The following is a 17400-nucleotide window of genomic DNA, read 5'->3' on the forward strand; positions in this document are numbered from 1 at the left end:
CTATTCCCAACATGGGGTGTCCCGTTTCCCAAATATACGTGGCTTCAGCTAGAGGAGAGAGCCACTTTATCCAGTATGGATAAAATCAATGCCGAGATACGTACGGGTGAACAAATGTGTACTTGTTGAGCAATTGACCACGCAGATGACCAAGGGGCTACCAACTGTGTCTCCTCAACGACAGTTCAGCGAACACTGCCGTGTATGGGCCCCTGCAGTAGGCCCCCACCTAATGCACCCATGCTGACCGCTATTCATCGGCGACGGAGGCTGGAGTTCCCACGCCTATAATGCATCACGACGTCCACTGAGTAGCAACAGGTCGCCTTTTCAGTTCAATCACGCTTTATGCGCGTACGGCGTGAAACCCCGAAAGCTAACAATCTGTAACAGTAGTCGGGAGGATCCAGGCAGCGTAATGGTGTGGGGAACGTTTTCGCGGCATCCCCTGGATGACCTCGCCATTCTGGAAGACACAATGATCAACGCAAGTATGCATCTATCCTTTAGAACTATTTTCACCCCTACATGCTGTTTGTTTTCCCTCGGGGCGACGGCATCTACCAGTAGGACAACGTAACGCGTCGCACAGCTCACAGTGTATTTGCATGGTTCGAAGAGCACCAGAATAAATTTACTGTACTCCTCCGGCCACCAAACACCCCGATCAAATCGATCAGGCTATTCGCGCCACGGATCGTCAATCGAGAAACGTAGCGCAGCTGGCTACGTCATTGGAATCAGCATCCATGGCAGTACGTTCCAGATCCGCATCCACTCTTCGTGCACGTCTCGCAACAGTCCGTACTGCAAAAGGTGGTTACGCAGGCTTTTGACAGGTGGCCACGTTAAGGTGACATTGTACGTGAAATTCGTTGAAATTTGACATTTTCAGTTTTTTACTTCATAAAATACTTTGAACTTTCCTGAACATTTTGGTATACAATACAATAAAATCAGAAAATTGTGAGACCTTCAAATAATATTTTGAATGTTGACGTGTGAATGTAAAATTTCGCGGCTATGCATATACTGCCACAGTTGAGCAGTAATATCTTGGGAACTACACAATCTAGAAGGCTGTGAATTGCTTTGTTTTGTGCCTACTGCTACGTCTCAGAAGTTGGCATTACGAATAAACAAATCAGTCCTTTGTTTCTGATACTAGCTTTCGATGAAAGTAGTGTGATTATCGGCTATTTTTATAGTAAGCTAACTTCTACTGATTTTTATATGTAAATAAAATGACTAAGCGTAAAAGTAACTTCAAGAAACGCAGATTTGCAGGTAACAGATATGTGAGACCTGCGTTTTCTTCTGAAGCACTTGAAAACACGTGTGCTAGTAGTGAAGGAAGCCATGTCATGCTCTGTGTCCACCTCCAACAAACACTTGGTGTAAATATAGGCAAGCTGAATTTTCTGGCACCCTGCATGAATGTACAAAAACATTCTCTTCCTCTGGCAGTAATGGAGGCAATCAAACCTATTTACAGAGATTTGGCAAATCCTGAGCTACTAAAGAAGTGTTTATATGGGAAGACCCAAATGTGAATGACTCCTTCAATAATGTTGTGTGGTGCCGTGTACCTAAAAATGTATTTGTTGGCGTTATGACTCTAAAGTTAGCAGTGTCTGATGCTGTAGTAACTTTTAATGGTGAGAACTATGAAAAGACTTAAGGTTCTACAATTTTAGTAATAATTCTAGTTCACTGTATCTAGAAAGGTGCATTCAATAATTAAGGAAAATTGTAAGTTGGTGTCTTAAAAAGTTTCCAAGATAGTGGGTAACAAAGTTCCAGAATTTAACATTGGTGGCATAGGACATACAATGTCGCCTTAACGTGACTGGATACTGCTTAACCGCTCGCTAGACGAAAGATCTGTACCAAGAGACTGGAAAGTTGCACCGGTCCCATCATTACACGAGACAGGAAATAGACTAATCCGCTGAAAGGCCCATTCACTGATATCGATTTGCAGTAATTTTGGAACATGTCTATGTTTTTACGTAATGAAATCCGTCGACCATCACGGTCTTAGGAAATATTTTTGAGAAACACAACTGACTCTATTCACACGAAGTAATCAGTCATATTGATAGGGGATCTCAAATTGATTCGATAGTTCTATTTTCGATAACGTTCATCACAAGCGGCGCCTAAACAAATTGCGCGACTATCGAATATCATCGGAGTTGCACGACTCGATTCGTGATTTCCTGTCAAACTTCACAGTTCGTAATATCTGGCCGGGAGTGATGGAGTGAAACAGAAGTGATATCTGAGATTCCATGAGGAAGCGTTGTAGGCCCTCTGCTGTTCCCAATCTGTACAGCATAAACGACTTTGAAGATATAAACAGCCCTCATCAGAAGGTCAAGACTAATTGCAAAATGATGTAGACAAGCTGTTTATATAGTGCGAAAAGAGGCAGTTGAGCTTAAACAAAAAGTGTAAGCTCCTCTACCTGTGTACTAAAAAAACCGTTAAATTTCGTTTACGATAAATCACTCAAATTGAGAAGCTGTTGATTCAACTAAATACCTAGGGATTACAATTACGAATAATTTAAACTGAGCCAACACCAGAAAGCGATGAGTGGAAAGCGAAGCAGAGACTGCGTTTCATTGGCAGAACACTTAGGACATGTGACAAATTCTTAAAGAGACTGCCTATACTTCGCTAGTCCGTACTCTTCTGATCTACTGGCGGCGGGCATCAAACAATTTCAAATTGAAACAAAGGTTTCTCTAGTTGTGGTGAGATCTTACGAGTGCGAAAATATTTCCACCTACACCAGGAGAAAAGACCGCCACCATAAAAGCGAAATCAGAGCTTGTAGGGAAAGATTTAAGTGTTCACTTTTACCACGCTCTGACTGAGGATGAGGCGATAGGGAAAGAGCCTGAAAGAAGTTCCACGATCACTCTGCCAAACACTTAAGAGTGAATTGCAGAGGGATCATGTAATTGTAGATTTGCCTGTAGTGCAGTCCCGTATGGAAGTGAAACGTGAAGGATATACAGTTCAGACAAGAAAGGAAAAGAAGGTTTTGAAATCTATATCTACATCTGCATCCACACTCCGCAAATCATTGTGTAGAGTGAGACAAGTGTAATGCGCTGCGAATATATAGAAAGATAGATCCCTTATCATTTAGCTACAAAATAGCAGGTCAGCAACTGGAAGCAGTTAATTCCATAAATTATCTGGGAGTACACATTAGGAGTGATTTAAAATGGAATGATCATATGAAGTTGATCGTCGGTAAAGCAGATGCCAGACAGATTCATTGGAAGAATCCTAAGAAAATGCAATCCGAACACAAAGGAATTAGGTTACAGTACGCTTGTTCGCCCACTGCTTGAATACTGCTCAGCAGTGTGGGATCCGCACCAGATAGGGTTGATAGAAGAGATAGAGAAGATCCAACGGAGAACAGCGCGCTTCGTTACAGGATCATTTAGTAATCGCGAAAGCGTTACGGAGATGATAGATAAACTCCAGTGGAAGACTCTGCAGGAGAGACGCTCAGTAGCTCGGTACGGGCTTTTGTTAAAGTTTCGAGAACATACCTTCACCGAAGACTCAATCAGTATATTGCTCCCTCCTACGTATATCTCGCGAAGAGACCATGAGGATAAAATCAGAGAGATTAGAGCCCACACAGAAGCATACCGACAATCCTTCTCTCCACGTACAATACGAGACTGGAATAGAAGGGAGAACCGATAGAGGTACTCAGGGTACCCTCCGCCACACACCGTCCGGTGGCTTGCGGAGTATAGATGTAGATGTAGAGTACGTCCCATTGTACCTGTTAGGGCTGCTTCTCATTCCATTCACGTATGGAGCGCGGGAAAATGACTGTTTAAAAGCCTCTGTGAGCTCTGTAATTAATCTATTCTCGCTCAAGATGCCTGCGAGACCGATACGTAAGGAGTCTTAGTATATTTCGACAGTTGTCATTTAAAGTCGGTTCTAGATGGGTCGCACGAGTGATTTTTAAGCTTTTTGGAAGAAATAAGTTTCTTGCAGATGCTGTTATTTATTTCTATTTGATATTTATTTGCATGCCACTGTGCGCAGCCACACCTCATGGCGCCGAGGTGCCACTGCACACAGTTGAGTGCTACCTGATAATAGCAAATTGCGTAAATTACAATGAAATGAACACCCTTACTGCATGCAGGCGTTGATATAAGTCAATGGGGGCAGCTGAAAATGTGTGCCCCGACCGGGACTCGAACCCGGGATCTTCTGCTTACATGACAGACGCTCTACCCATCTTTTTTTTTGTTTTGTTCGGTATTGTTCGTTGCATTTGGTACGGACGGACGTCACAAGACATCCGTTCAAGTTGATCGTTAATTCCTTTACTCAGTTTTTTATTACAGAGAGCGAGCAGCCCTCTGACCAAACACGCTGAGCTACCGTGTAAGCGTCCATCTGAGCCACCAAGGACACAGAGGATAGTGCGACTGCAGGGACTTATCTCTGGCACGCCTTCCTAGAGACCCACATTCAGAGGCAGAGAGAGCAAATTGCGTAGTTGTGTGGTGCTGTTTATACTGTATCGAATATTATCGCTACAGTTCTAAGGTCTGGACAAGCACGGACTGTCTCTGAAAATAACTAACCAAAACATATGAAGTTAACAGACTGAAGATTTTACTTGAGAATGGCCACAAAGCCGAAACGTAGTAGTACGGAAAATAAAAATAAAATGGACATAACATTCGTTGCAGGAAACCTTTCATTACTTTCAGGATATTTATCACGTTTTTGAGCCTTGTCGCAACAAACGTAAGGAAGCAACTATCTTTGTAGAGTGATAGTATTTTCCTAGTATTCCACCAATAAATCGAAATCTGCTACCTGCCTTAACTACGACTCAGCCTATGTGGTCATTCCATTTCATATCCCTACAAAATATTACATTGTATCTATTGATCGATTACAACTGTTACCCGTCGATTCGGCTGCTACAGTAGAATGTATACGATTAAATGGCGTGATCGAATAACTAGTGAACAGGTACTGAAACGAAAAAAATTGCTAAGCACTATGGGAATTAACATCTGAGGTCATCAGTCCCCTACACTTAGAACTACTTAAATCTAATTAACCTAAGGACATCACACACAGCCGGCCGCGGTGGTCTAGCGGTTCTAGGCGCTCAGTCCGGAACCGGGGACTGCTACGGTTGCAGGTTCGAATCCTGCCTCGGGCATGGACGTGTGTGATGTCCTTAGGTTAGTTAGGTTTAAGTAGTTCTAAGTTCTAGGGGACTGCTGACCACAGATGTTAAGTCCCATAGTGCTCAGAGCCATTTGAACATCACACACATCCGTGTCCGAGGCAGGATTCGAACCTGCGACCGCAGCAGCAGCGCGGTTCCGGACTGAAGCGCCTAGAACCGCTCGGTCACAGTGTCCGGCTACTGAATCGAACTGAAGAAGAAAGAAATTTATGGAACAGCTTGACTAAAAGAAGAGATTGGTTGATAGGATATATTCTGAGGCACCAATAAATTTGGAAATGGGTACTATACACTGAGATGACAAAGGCAAGGGTATAGCGATATGCATATATACATAGGGTGGTAGCGTCGCATACACCATCATCATCATCATCATCATCATCATCATCATCTAAGACTGATTGTGCCTTTCAGCGTTCAGTCTGGAGCATAGTCCCCCTTATAAAATTCCTCCATGATCCCCTATTCAGTGCTAACATTGGTGCCTCTGTTGTTAAGCCTATTACTTCAAAATCATTCTTAACCGAATCCAGGTACCTTCTCCTTGGTCTGCCCCGACTCCTACCCTCTACGACTGAACTCATGAGTCCCTTGGGTAACCTTGCTTCTCCCATGCGTGTAACATGACCCCACCATCTAAGCCTGTTCGCCCTGACTGCTACATCTATACAGTTCATTCCCAGTTTTTCTTTGATTTCCTCATTGTGGACACCCTCCTGCCATTGTTCCCATCTACTAGTACCTAAGTATTTGAAACCGTCCACCTGTTCTAACTTTGTTCCTCCTATTTGGCACTCAATCCGTTTATATCTCTTTCCCACTGACATTACTTTCGTTTTGGAGATGCTAATCTTCATACCACAGTCCTTACATTTCTGATCTAGCTCTGAAATATTACTTTGCAAACTTTCAATCGAATCTGCCATCACAACTAAGTCATCCACATATGCAAGACTGCTTATTTTGTGTTCACATATCTTAATCTCACCCAGCCAGTCTATTGTTTTCAACATATGATCCATAAATAATATGAACAACAGTGGAGACAGGTTGCAGCCTTATCTTACCCCTGAAACTACTCTGAACCATGAACTCAATTTACCGTCAACTCCAACTGCTGCCTGACTATCCATGTAAAGACTTAATTGCTTGCAAAAGTTTGTCTCCTATTCCATAATCTCGTAGAACAGCCAATAACTTCCTCCTAGGAACCCGGTCGCATGCCTTTTCTAGATCTATAAAGCATAAATACAATTCCCTGTTCCACTCACAACACTTCTCCATTATTTGCCGTAAGCTAAAAATCTGGTCATGACAACCTCTAAGAGGCCTAAACCCACACTGATTTTCATCCATTTGGTCCTCAACTAAAACTCGCACTTTCCTTTCAACAATACCTGAGATGATTTTACCCACAACGCTGATTAAAGAGATACCTCTGTAGTTGTTACAATCTCTTCTGTTTCCATGTTTAAAGATTGGTGTGATTTCTGCTTTCGTCCAGTCTGATGGAACCTGTCCAGACTCCCAGGCCATTTCATTTACCCTGGGTAGCCATTTAAGGCCTGACGGATGAGTTCCGGCTTAATTTCATCCACCCCAGCTGCTTTATTTTACTGCAATCTATTGACCATTTTCTCCACTTCCTCGAATGTGATCCTATTTCCATCATCATTCCTATCCCATTGTATCTCGAAATCTGAAACATTACTGATCGTATTTTCACCTACATTGAGCAACTCTTCAAAATATTTCCTCCATCTGCCCAAGGAATCCACAGGATTCACCAGCAGTTTTCCTGACCTGTCGAAAATACTTGTCATTTCCTTCTTACCTCCCTTTCGAAGACTGCTAATTACACTCCAGACTGGTTTTCCAGCAGCTTGACCCAAAGTCTCCAACCTGTTTCCAAAATCTTCCCAAGATTTCTTCTTGGATGCTGCAATTATCTGTTTGGCTTTGTTTCTTTCTTCAACATAACTTTCTCTGTCTACCTGAGTTCTAGTATGTAGCCATTTTTGATACGCCTTTTACAGGCTGCCTTGACTGTGTCATTCCACCAAGGCGTTTGCTTCATCCTACTTTTACACACTACTGTTCCAAGACATTCTTTAGCCACTTCTAGTACTGTGTCCCTGTACCTTGTCCATTCCTTTTCCAATGACTGTAATTGACTACATTCAACTAACGGTTACCTATCTGAGATCACTGTTATGTACTTGTGCCTGATTTCCTTATCCTGAAGTTTTTCCACTCTTATCCTCCTACATATGGACCTGACCTTCTGCACTTTCGGCCTCACAATCCCAATTTCACTGCAGATTAAATAATGATCAGTTTCATCGAAGAATCCCCTGAATACACGTGTGTCCCTCTCAGTCTTCCTGAATTCCTGATCTGTTATTATAGTGTCAATGACAGATCTGGTTCCCCTGCCTTCCCAAGCATACCGGTGAATGTTCTTATGTTTAAAAAAGGAGTTTGTGATTACTAAGCCCATACTGGCACAGAAATCCAAGAGTTGTTTCCCGTTCCTGTTGGCCTCCATATCCTCTCCAAATTTACCTATCACCTTTTCATACCCTTCTGTTCGATTTCCAATCCTGGCATTACAATCACCCATGAGCAGAACACTGTCCTTGTCCTTTACTCTAACAACTACATAACTGAGTGCGTCATAAAAACTATCCATCTTATCTTGATCTGCCCCTTCACAATGCGAATATACTGACACAATCCTAATTTTCTTGCTAGACACTGTCAAATCTATCCACATCAGTTGTTCGTTTGCATACCTTATTGCAACTACGCTGGGCTCCATTTCTTTCCTGATGTGAAGCCCTACACCCCATTGTGCTATTCCTGCTTTGACTCCTGACAGGTAGACTTTGTATTCTCCCACTTCCTCTTCTTTCTCACCCCTTACCCGAATGTCACTAACAGCTAAAACGTCCAGCCTCATCTTAGTTGCAGCCTCTGCCAGCTCTACCTTCTTCCCAGAGTAGCCCCCATTGTTATTAATAGCTCCCCATCTCATTACCATTTGTTTGCCAAGTCGTATCTTAGGAGTCCCTGGTTTGTCAGTTAGAGGTGGGACTCCGTCACCTCCAAAGGTCCGAGGCATTCTGCTCTGATTGTTGCCCCGACTCTCATTGAGTTTTACCCCTAACGGTTGAGGGACTAACCAGTGGATTTGGTAGTCTTTGACGGATGAGCACAAAGGTGACCACGACTCAGAATATGTCCGAGATGCCCAGCCTTATTCCAAAGTAACTGGTATCCCGACTGTCGGGACCACTTACTTGGCCACTCATACGTTACCCGTGGTTCATGAACTAGGACATGACAACAGGAACCCACACCATGAACCTCTACACAAGGTATGAAAATGCAGTTCATTAGAGGAGCTACCGTTTGTACTCAGGTGATACATGTGGAAAGGTTCGTGACTTGATTGTAGCCGTACGACGGGAATCAACAGAATGAGGAGTGGTAGTTGGGCGCATGCCACATTATGTTTCGGAAATCATTAGGAGGTTCAATATTCTGAGGTACACAGTTTAAGAGTGTGCAGAGAATACAAAATTTCAGGTATTACCTCTCACCACGGACAACGCAGAGGTCGACGGCCTTCACTTAGCGACCGAGAGCAGCGGCGTTTGCATTGATTTGTCAGCGGTAACAGACAAGCAACACTGCGTGAAATAAACGCAGAAATCAATGTGGGACGTACGACGAACGTATCCGTTAGGACATTGCGGCGGATTAAGCGTTAATGGGCTACGGCGGCAGGCGACAGATGCGAGTGCCTTTGCTAACAGCACGACATCGCCTGCAGCGCCTCGGGCTCGTGACCAATCGGTTGTACCCTAGACGACTGTAATATCGTGGCCTAGTAAGACGAGTCATGAATTTATTTGGTGAGAACTAATGGTAGGGTTCGAGTTGGCGCACACCCCCGAAGACGTGGACCAAATTTGTCAACAAGGCACTATGCGAGCTGGTGGTGACTTCATAATGGTATGGACTGTGTTTACAGGGAATGGACTGTGTCCTCTGCTCCAACTGAACCGATCATTGACTGAAAATGCGCTATACTCCTGCTACTTGGAGGCCATTTGCAGCCATTATTGGACTTCATGAGCCGAACGACGATGTAATTTGTGTGTACGATAATGCCCCATGTCACCAGGCCAGAATTCCTCATTATCGGCTTGAATCGCCCGACACGAATCCCATCGATCAAAGATTTGACGTAATCGTGAGGTCAGTTCGTGCACAAAATGCTGCATCGACAACACTTCCGCAATTGTGGACGGCTGTAGAGGCAGCATGGCTCAATGTTCCTGCACGGGACTTGGAAAATTCTAGTGTCCGATACTACCCGTCTGCTTTAACCAATGACGTCATACGTAAGGCACAGAGGCTGCAATGGACAATATATGAATGGAACGGAAAAACTCTTGAACAAACGAATGTAGCATGCCGTAAAATAACATATTTAACGCGACTATTACTTACGCCCTCTCCCCAACCATGGACCTTGCCGTTGGTGGGCAGGCTTACGTGTCTCAACGATACAAACAGCCGTACCATAGGTGCAACCACAACGGAGGGGTATCTGTTGAGAGGCCAGACAAACGTGTGGTTCCTGTAGAGGGGCAGCAGCCTTTTCAGTAGTTGCAGGGGCAGCAGTTTGGATGGTTGATTGATCTGGCCTTGTAATATAAACCAAAACGGCCTTGCTGTTGTGGCACTGCGAACGGCTGAAAGCAAGGGGAACTACAGCCGTAATTTTTCCCGAGCGCATGAAACTCTACTTATGGTTAAATGATGGCGTCCTCTTGGGTAAAATATTCCGGAGGTAAAATAACCCCCATTCGGATCTCCGGGCGGGGACTACTCAAGAGGACGTCGTTATCAGGAGAAAGAAAACTGGCATTCTACGGATCGGATTGTGGAACGTCAGATCCCTTAATCGGGCAGGTAGGTTAGAAAATTTAAAAAGGGAAATGGATAGGTTGAAGTTAGATATAGTGGGAATTAGTGAAGTTCGGCGGCAGGAAGAACAAGACTTTTGGTCAGGTGAATACAGGGTTATAAATAGAAAATCAAATAGGGGTAATGCAGAAGTAGGATTAATAATGAGTAAAAAAAAATAGGAGTACGGGTAAGCTACTACAAACAGCATAGCGAATGCATTATTGTGGCCAAGATAGACACGAAGCCCATGCCTACTACAGTAGTACAAGTTTATATGCCAACTGGCTCTGCAGATGATGAAGAAATTGACGAAATGTATGATGAGATAAAAGAAATTATTCAGGTAGTGCAGGGAGACGAAAATTTAATAGTCATGGGTGACTGGACTTCAAAAGTAGGAAAAGGGAGAGAAGGAAACATAGTGGGTGAATATGGATTGGGGGAGAGAAATGAAAGAGGAAGCTGCCTGGTAGAATTTTGCACAGAGCACAACTTAAAACATAGCTAACACTTGGCTCAAAAATCATAAAAGAAAATTGTATACATGGAAGAATCCTGGAGATACTAAAAGGTATCTGATAGATTATATAATGGTAAGGCAGAGATTTATTAGCCAGGTTTTAAATTGTAGGACATTTCCAGGGCCAGATGTGGACTCTGACCACAATCTATTGGTTATGAACTGTAGATTAAAACGGAAGAAACTGCAAAAAGGTGGGAATTAATGGGGATTGGACCTGGATAAACATAAAGAACCAGAGGTTGTACAGAGTTTCAGGGAGACCATAAGGGAACAATTGACAGGAATGGGGGAAAGAAATATAATAGAAGAGTGGGTAGCTCTGAGGGATGAAGTAGTGAAGGCAGCAGAGGATCAAGTAGGTAAAAAGACGAGGGCTAGTAGAAATCCTTGGGTAACAGAAGAAATATTGAATTTAATTGATGAAAGGAGAAAATATAAAAATCCAGTAAATGAAGCAGGCAAAAGGGAATACAAACGTCTCAAAAATGAGATCGATAGGAAGTGCAAAATGGCTAAGCAAGGATGGATAGAGGACAAATGTAAGGATGTAGAGGCTTATCTCACTAGGGGTAAGATAGATACTGCCTACAGGAAAATTAAAGAGACCTTTGGAGAAAAGAGAGCCACTTGTATGAATATCAAGAGCTCAGATGGAAACCCAGTTCTAAGGAAAGAGGAGAAAGCAGAAAGGTGGAAGGAGTATAAGAGGGTCTATACAAGGGCGATGTACTTGAGGACAATATTATGGAAATGGAAGAGGATGTAGATGTAGATGAAGATGAAGATGAAATGGGAGATACGATACTGCGTGAAGAGTTTGATAGAGCACTGAAAGGCCTGAGTCGAAACAAGGCCCCGGGAGTAGACAACATTCCATTAGAACTACTGATGGCCTAGGGAGATCCAGTTCTGACAAAACTCTACCATCTGGTGAGCAAGATTTACGAGACAGGCGAAATACCCTCAGACTTCAAGAAGAATATAATAATTCCAATCCCAAAGAAAGCAGGTGTTGACAGATGTGAAAATTACCGCTATCAGTTTAATAAGTCACAGCTGCAAAATACTAACGCGAATTATTTACAGACGAATGGAAAAACTGGTAGAAGTCGACTTTGGGGAAGATCATTTTGGATTCCTTAGAAATGTTGGAACACGTGAGGCAATACTGACCTTACGACTTATCTTGGAAGAAAGATTAAGGAATGGCAAACCTACGTTTCTAGCATTTGTAGACTTAGAGAAAGCTTTTGACAATGTTGACTGGAACACTCTCTTTCAAATTCTAAAGATGGCAGGGGTAAAATACAGAGAGCGAAAGGCTATTAAGAATTTGTACAGAAACCAGATGGTAGTTATAGGAGTCGAGGGGTACGAAAGGGAAGCAGTGGTTGGGAAGGGAGTGAGACAAGGTTGTAGTCTCTCCCCAATGTTATTCAATCTGTATATTGAGCAAGCAGTAAAGGAAACAAAAGAAAAATTTGGAATAGGTATTAAAATCCAGGGAGAAGAAATAAAAACTTTGAGGTTCACCGATGACATTGTAATTCTGTCAGAGACAGCAAAGGACTTGGAAGAGCAGTTGAACGGAATGGACAGTGTCTTTAAAGGAGGATATAAGATGAACATGAACAAAAGCAAAACAAGGATAATGGGATGTAGTCGAATTAAATCGGGTGATGCTGCGGGAATTAGATTAGGAAATGAGACGCTCAAAGTAATAAAGGAGTTTTGCTATTTGGGGAGCAAAATAACTCACGATGGTCGAAGTAGAGAGGAGGTAAAATGTAGACTGGCAATGGCAAGGAAAGCGTTTGTGAAGAAGAGAAATTTGCTAACATTGAGTATAGATTTAAATGTCAGCAAGTCGTTCCTGAAAGTATTTGTATGGAGTGTAGCCATGTATGGAAGTGAAACGCGAACAATAAATAGTTTGGACAAGAAGAGAATAGAAGCTTTCGAAATGTGGTGTTACAGAAGAATGTTGAAGATTAGGTGGGTAGATCACGTAACTAATGAGGAGGTATTGAATAGGATTGGGGAGAAGAGAAGTTTGTGGCACAACTTGACTAGAAGAAGCGATCTGTTGGTAGGACATGTTTTGAGGCATCAAGGGATCACAAATTTAGCATTGGAGGGCAGCGTGGAGGGTAAAAATCGTAGAGGGAGACCAAGAGATGAATACACTAAGCAGATTCAGAAGGATGTAGGTTGCAGTAGGTACTGGGAGATGAAGGAGCTTGCACAGGATAGATTAGCATGGAGAGCTGCATCAAACCAGTCTCAGGACTGAAGACAACAACAACAACAACAACATTATTTACGCTCGAATTTCATTTAAACGAGTTGAAGATGAGTGAAATAAATAAGAAATGTGAACAATTACGAGTGCATATATTATATTTTCCATACGTACTGCTAAAACGATCTAAATAGTGAACTGTCTACCAGTTCGAATCGGTAACTAGAACCAACCTATGTAGGAGGTCATTTATCGTTACCGATTCTAATATTTGTTTGTTGCGCAAAAATCGTATATCAGAAACGTGCTTAAAAATGATCTTGTTAGTGAACAACAGAATACAACTAGACTTTCAAAAAATGAATAAACCCTTCGGCAAAGACACAGCAATACCCCTCGGCACACCATCTTAACCAGAAAATATTAAAACGACAGAAAACCCTCCATCCAGAGAAACCAAAAAGGTAGCACTGGCACAATGTAGTAATATAAAAAAAGGCAACGTGAAACAAGAAAAAATTATCAGAGACACTAACACCTAACTAACAAAACGAGGCTTCTCCATTTTGCTGACTGCTTTCATAAATGCAAGAAGTAAACAATAACCTTTAGGAATACTCTTCCTCCAACAGTATTCCTCTAAATGGCCTTGCAACACAGAAATCCTTCTCTTTCCTCGCCAGGTAACAGATTTTACAGCCCCCCACCTCCCTCCAATACCTCTCAATAGTACTAGTGCATGCCCCTGTCTTATAATCGTTAAACTGAATGTTGTGATTCACGACCAAATGATAATAACCCCTTTCACCCAACTCCTTGTACGAAGCAAACCCATCCGAAATGACTACAGAACCTTCTTCCACATATTCTGCTATTAAAGATGTGAAGACTTCCTTTGCCCGATTTGGTACAACACTAAATACAACATCAGCACAATCTGCTCCAGAAACTACTACTCCAAAAACCCAAATCCCAACAACGTCATGCCTCCTTTCGTACTTTATCTTTTCAAAATGTGACTCATCTACATCAACTATAACCCCTGCCCCCCCCCCCCCCCCCCCCCCCAATGACCCCCTATACTTTATAAATTCCCTGCAGACTTCTCTACACAACGAGAACCAGTCGACTACAGTGCCACACGAAACCCCTGCTTCGTGCACGACAGATTTGCAAGAATATTCACAGCAAAAATAGTAGGTTAGCATGACAATTACTTTTAAATTGCCGCGCAGGATTGGCCGAGCGGTCTTATAGGCGCTGCAGTCATGGGCTGTGCGGCTGGTCCCGGCGGAGGTTCGAGTCCTCCCTCGGGCATGGGTGTGTGTGTTTGTCCTTAGGATAATTAAGGTTAAGTAATGTGTAAGCTTATGGACTGATGACCTTCGCAGTTAAATCCCTTGAGATTTCACACACATTTGACCATTTGAACTTCTAAATTCAGACTAGATCTTTCGAACCACGTCCCCCTGCTTATGGATCTCCAAATGTTACTTTTTTCTGCACCTCTACTTGAATTCGTCGGATGTTCGTGATGACGCAACCTTCGTCAAAACTATATAATTTCCACAGACACTGTACTTGCAAAATTCAGAAATTACGCCCAATGATATGCAAAAATTTTATAGTTGATTTACGGTCACTCATTTTCTGAAGCAGAATTTTCACAGTAAAAACAACTGACTCATCCATAACGAACAGCGTCAGAAATCAAGATCTTATAAGTCACGACTACTTAGAAATCACGACTACTTTCATTAACAAAAGATGCCGAAAACAAATTACGAGATGAAAACAAAAGAAGCTACGTCGAATTTTAAATATACACGCGTAACGAGGAAATCAAGAGAAATAATTTAACGTTCATCGACAGCAATCTGCGGCACAAACAAAATAACATCACACATTACGTCATTGGTCAAAGCCGGCGGGTGGTATCGGACACTAAAATTGACCCGGGTACTTGACGGCATGTTGAGATCATGCCGTCTAGAGTTGGTGCACTGCGCCGTGCGAAGGTAGTCCGACAAGATATTAGGAGGTATCCCATGAATTTTGTCACCTCATGGTACAATGAGACAAGTAACGCACCTGAAGACGTCTCCGTACTGCGCGTGCATGTCCTTCAGCTGTTGTACGAGCACCGGAAGTTTGCGGAAGAGCATGAGGTTGCCTAGCAACGGCAGCGTGGCTGGACCCGGCGCCGAGGTGCGAGCGCGCGTCGCCCACAAGCACCACAGCGCGCCCGCCACCCAAACCGCCGTCCACGCCGCGACGGTCAGCAGCTGCGTCCACATCTCCGTGCGCGAAGTCAGTCACCGCGTGTGAGCGCGGTCCGCGCCTGTGCCCCAATATATGCGTTACCCGGCGTCCACTGCCAGACACGGCGGCGCCGCTAAGGAAACACTTCCTCCGGCCTTCTGTTTCCGTGTACACGAAAACACGGCCAGAGGTCAGCAGGCTATGAGTCAATGTTGATCTGCTGAAGCGAAGGAAGGCAGGCAGCGGTGTTTACCGTCCCGTTATGTCAGCGATAAGCTTCTTTGCAACTCAGGGAATCACCATCTACTTCTACGTCTACATGGATACTCTACAAATCACATTTAAGTGCCTGGCAGAGAGTTCATCGAACCACCTTCTCTATTATTCCAGTCTCGTATAGCGAGCGGAAAGATCGAACACCTATAGTTTTCCGTACGAGCCCTGGTTTCCCTTATTTTATCGTGGTGTTCGTTCCTCCCTATCTAGGTCGGTGTCAACAAAATATTTACGCATTCGGAGAAGAAAGTTTGTGATTGGAATCCCGTGGGAAGATTCCGTCGCAACAAATGTAAGTAAGCTGTTTAGGTTTTTTAATGGTGACGCCACGTAGCGCTCTGTGTGAAAATCACTGGCTGTGCTGTGTGCAGTCTGTGGCTGGGTGGTATTGTTGGAATTTGCTATTGTAGTGTTGGGCAGTTGGCTGTTAACAGCGCGTAGCGTTGCGCAGTTGGAGGTGAGCCGCCAGCAGTGGTGGATGTGGGGAGAGAAATGGCGGAGTTTTGAAATTTGTAAGACTGGATGTCATGAACCGCTATATATATTATGACTTTTGAAGACTATTAAGATAAATACATTGTTTGTTCTCTATCAAAATCTTTCATTTGCTAACTATGCCTATCAGTAGTTAGTGCCTTCAGTAGTTTGAATCTTTTATTTAGCTGGCAGTAGTGGCACTCGCTGTATTTCAGTAGTTCGAGTAACGAAGATTTTTGGTGAGGTAAGTGATTTGTGAAATGTATAGGTTAATGTTAGTCATGGCCATTCTTTTGTAGGGATTTTTGAAAGTCAGACTGCGTTGCGCTAAAAATATTGTCAGTTTAGTGTTGATCAGAATAGGTAAAGAGCGAAATGTCTGAGTACGTTCAGTTCTGCTCAGCTGTTTGAAAATCAAATAATGTAAGAGGTTTATCAGCACAGTTATTAATTTTTCTAAGGGGACGTTTCACGAAAACGCCTTTCTTTTAATGATTTCCAGCCCAAGTCCTGTATCATTTCTGTGACTCTCTCTCCTATATTTCGCGATAACACAAAACGTGCTGCCTTTTTTTTTTTTTTTTTTTCAACTTTTTCGATGTACTCCGTCAGTTCTAGCTGGTAAGGATCCCGCACCGCGCAGCAGTATTCTAAAAGAGGACGGACAAGCGTAGTTTAGGCAGTCTCAGTAAGTCTGTTACATTTTCTAAGTTTCCTGCCAATAAAACGCAGCCTTTGGTTAGCCTTCCCCACAACATTTTCTACGTGTTCTTTCCAATTTCAGTTGTTCGTAATTGTAATACCTAGGTATTTAGTTGAATTTACGGATTTTGGGTTAGTCTGGTTTATCGTGTAGCCGAAGTTTAACGAGTTCCTTTTAGCACTCATGTGGATGACCTCACACTTTGCGTTATTTCGTGATGACTGGGTGTTGTGTGATGTCCTTAGGTTAGTTAGGTTTAAGTAGTTCTAAGTTCTGGGGGACTGATGACCGTAGATGTTAAGTCCCATAGTGCTCAGAGCCTTTTTTTTCGTTATTTAGGGTCAACTGCCACTTTTAGCACCATTCAGATAATTTTTCTAAATCGGTTTTCAGTTTGTTTCGATCTCCTGATGACTTTATTAAACGACAGCGTCATGTGCAAACAACCGAAAACGGCTGTTCATATTGTCTCCCAAATCGTTTTTATAGATAAGGAACAGCAAAGTGTCTATACCATTAGCTTCGGGAACGCCACAAATCACTTCTGTTTTACTCGACAACTTTCCATCAGTCACTACGAACTGTGACCTCTCTGAAAGGAAATCGCAAATCCAGTCACATAACTGAGACGATATTCCATAAGCACGTAATTTCACTACGAGCCGCTT

At 43.0% G+C, this 17400-nt stretch overlaps 1 protein-coding gene across 1 annotated transcript in view; it reads right to left on the minus strand.

The window, feature by feature from the left end:
* Nucleotides 1-15478, minus strand: part of LOC126354485 (cytochrome P450 4g15-like) — a 96336-nt gene extending 80858 nt beyond the window's left edge. Inside the window, exon 1 of the mRNA XM_050004204.1 lies at nt 15106-15478. Coding sequence (XP_049860161.1) covers nt 15106-15311 — 206 coding nt within the window. The 5' untranslated portion in view covers nt 15312-15478. The remainder of the gene's footprint in view (nt 1-15105) is intronic.
* Nucleotides 15479-17400: the final 1922 nt, after the last annotated feature.

This window comes from Schistocerca gregaria, chromosome 3, assembly GCF_023897955.1.
Source record: "Schistocerca gregaria isolate iqSchGreg1 chromosome 3, iqSchGreg1.2, whole genome shotgun sequence".
Classification (NCBI taxonomy): domain Eukaryota; kingdom Metazoa; phylum Arthropoda; class Insecta; order Orthoptera; family Acrididae; genus Schistocerca; species Schistocerca gregaria.